The 1,898-nt window shown below is 39.5% G+C and overlaps 1 protein-coding gene across 1 annotated transcript; it reads right to left on the bottom strand.

The window, feature by feature from the left end:
- Positions 1-437: 437 nt before the first annotated feature.
- On the bottom strand, positions 438-1,506 carry LOC121743675 (B-box zinc finger protein 21-like). Its single transcript, XM_042137004.1, has 2 exons — positions 851-1,506; positions 438-782 (listed from the first exon to the last, which is right to left on the bottom strand). Exons 1-2 carry the CDS (start codon positions 1,286-1,288, stop codon positions 720-722), a joined length of 501 nt encoding a protein of 166 aa, XP_041992938.1. The 5' UTR covers positions 1,289-1,506; the 3' UTR covers positions 438-719.
- Between the last annotated feature and the right edge of the window lie 392 nt (positions 1,507-1,898).

Below are 1,898 nucleotides of genomic sequence, written 5' to 3'. Positions count from 1 at the left end.
TCATGGATAATTAATGGATGAGACGGTATTGAGACATGGACGTGGATGTCTAACAACCGGGGATGGGAAGAAGGTGGGGACGGTACGCAAGGATAGGCTCTAACACCAATCTATTCAGTACACCAATCCCAAGATATCAACCTTAATAAAATGTCTAATATATCCATATTTCCATCAAAACCAATTGAGATGCATTAGCTTATCAAGTTTGTTCACTGGTACAAAGCAGAATCGACAGGTGTAGGATGATAAAATCTCGACTAGAAATAAGGAGGCCAGGTTCATGAACATTTCCAGTTTCAATTAGCATGGCATGCTTGATGTTGAAGCTTTAAGTAGTCATTAATTTATAACCGTTGAAAACTTTCTCCATCCACATTTGTTGATTACACGTGGAGTTTTGTGTCCTCTTTTGTCTCTATTGAAACACACTCGGATACTATGCTATCCCTTCACACTTTGAACTTGGTAAATATTAGGACATGAATCATGAGACTCACACATGAGAACAACACTTTTGAAAGTCACATTTCTTGAACAATGTGAGTCAGAATTTAAACTCAAACACTAACTATATCATTTAAACTGCTAAAAAAGTACAATGTGCTGGCTGCTCTAAATTTTTTACTACAAGTGAATAATACACATGACTAATTGTGATTAATTAGGTCACATAGCACTACAACCCTTGAAGCTGCTGCTGTCGTCTTCATCTTGTGCTATCTCCACATCCATGATCTCATCTTTTTAGCACTGCTCTTCTCTTTCCCACTTTCGCTTACCTGACCAACGAAAAACACCAATAGTTTGAGCAAATTCAGGATTGAAAGAGAGTGCAGTGAATACATACATCATATGAACTTGTAGGTCTAGTTAAGTCATCTCTTGTGGTGAAGGAGGACTCATTTCTGCAGGAAGAAGTCGAAGACGCTAAAGACGGTGGTAAAGACAAAGGGACAACTTGGTTTTCAATATCGTCATCATCAACAAGAGTAAGATCACTGCTTTCCTCATTGTTATCATTATCTTCATCATCGGCAGTGCGATCTCCTCTGTCTCTCCCGCCATTAATACACGCCTCGCAAACAGAAACAGTGGGGCCGAGTTTGGGACCGGTGCCTGACCATGGAGTTGGAGACTGGCAGGCATGGCAGAGAAGAGTTCTGGTGTGTTTGGCCACTAGGAAGTTTGCTGTGTGCACCCTGAAATCACAACCCCAGCACAGACTTGCTTCGTCGGATTCACAGTACATTCTTGCAACCTTGTTGCACAGCTCGCATTTCTTCATTTCTTTTCTTTTAAAAACGGAGAATCTCCAGATGCGTGAACGCACTAGTACTATGTTGTGAGGCCTTGTTTTATACTACAGCTTGCCTAATATCCCGGCTAAAACAGAGAAGAAAAAAACAGGAATGGAATTGGAAAATTATGGATAAAATATTGGGTGCACAAGTTGCACACTTATTTATTAGGTAGCATTGCAAGTTGTTTTGTGCGTTTGTTCAAGGGGACGTTAGAGTTTTTTTTTTATAAATAAACTCCTATACGAAGGAGGAAATTACAATTTACAATTAATGTCAAGAGAGCTCGAACTCGACACCTCATACAATAATGCATGAGTTCATTGCCGCTAGGACAAAGGCTCTGGACGGTGTTTAGACATAGAGTTGCCCCACATTGTTTGCAAGGAAATAGTGGTTTAAATTGGTCTCATATTTTTTGGTCTTTTTAGGTTGCTTAATTGAAGGGGGCGTGAAATAGTAGTATATTAATGGAGTTTGACTTGTAAGATCACCCGTGCTTACTTCGCAACTTGCAAAAAAAGCGAGATGCTTTTATATTATTCCATCCGTCTCATAAAAATATGTGTACTTTTCATTTTCGTTCGTCCCACAAAA

The sequence above is a fragment of the Salvia splendens genome, chromosome 8 (assembly GCF_004379255.2).
Source record: "Salvia splendens isolate huo1 chromosome 8, SspV2, whole genome shotgun sequence".
Lineage (NCBI taxonomy): Eukaryota > Viridiplantae > Streptophyta > Magnoliopsida > Lamiales > Lamiaceae > Salvia > Salvia splendens.
Note: the sequence above shows the minus strand (reverse complement) of the source record. Positions and strands in the feature narration are given on the sequence as shown.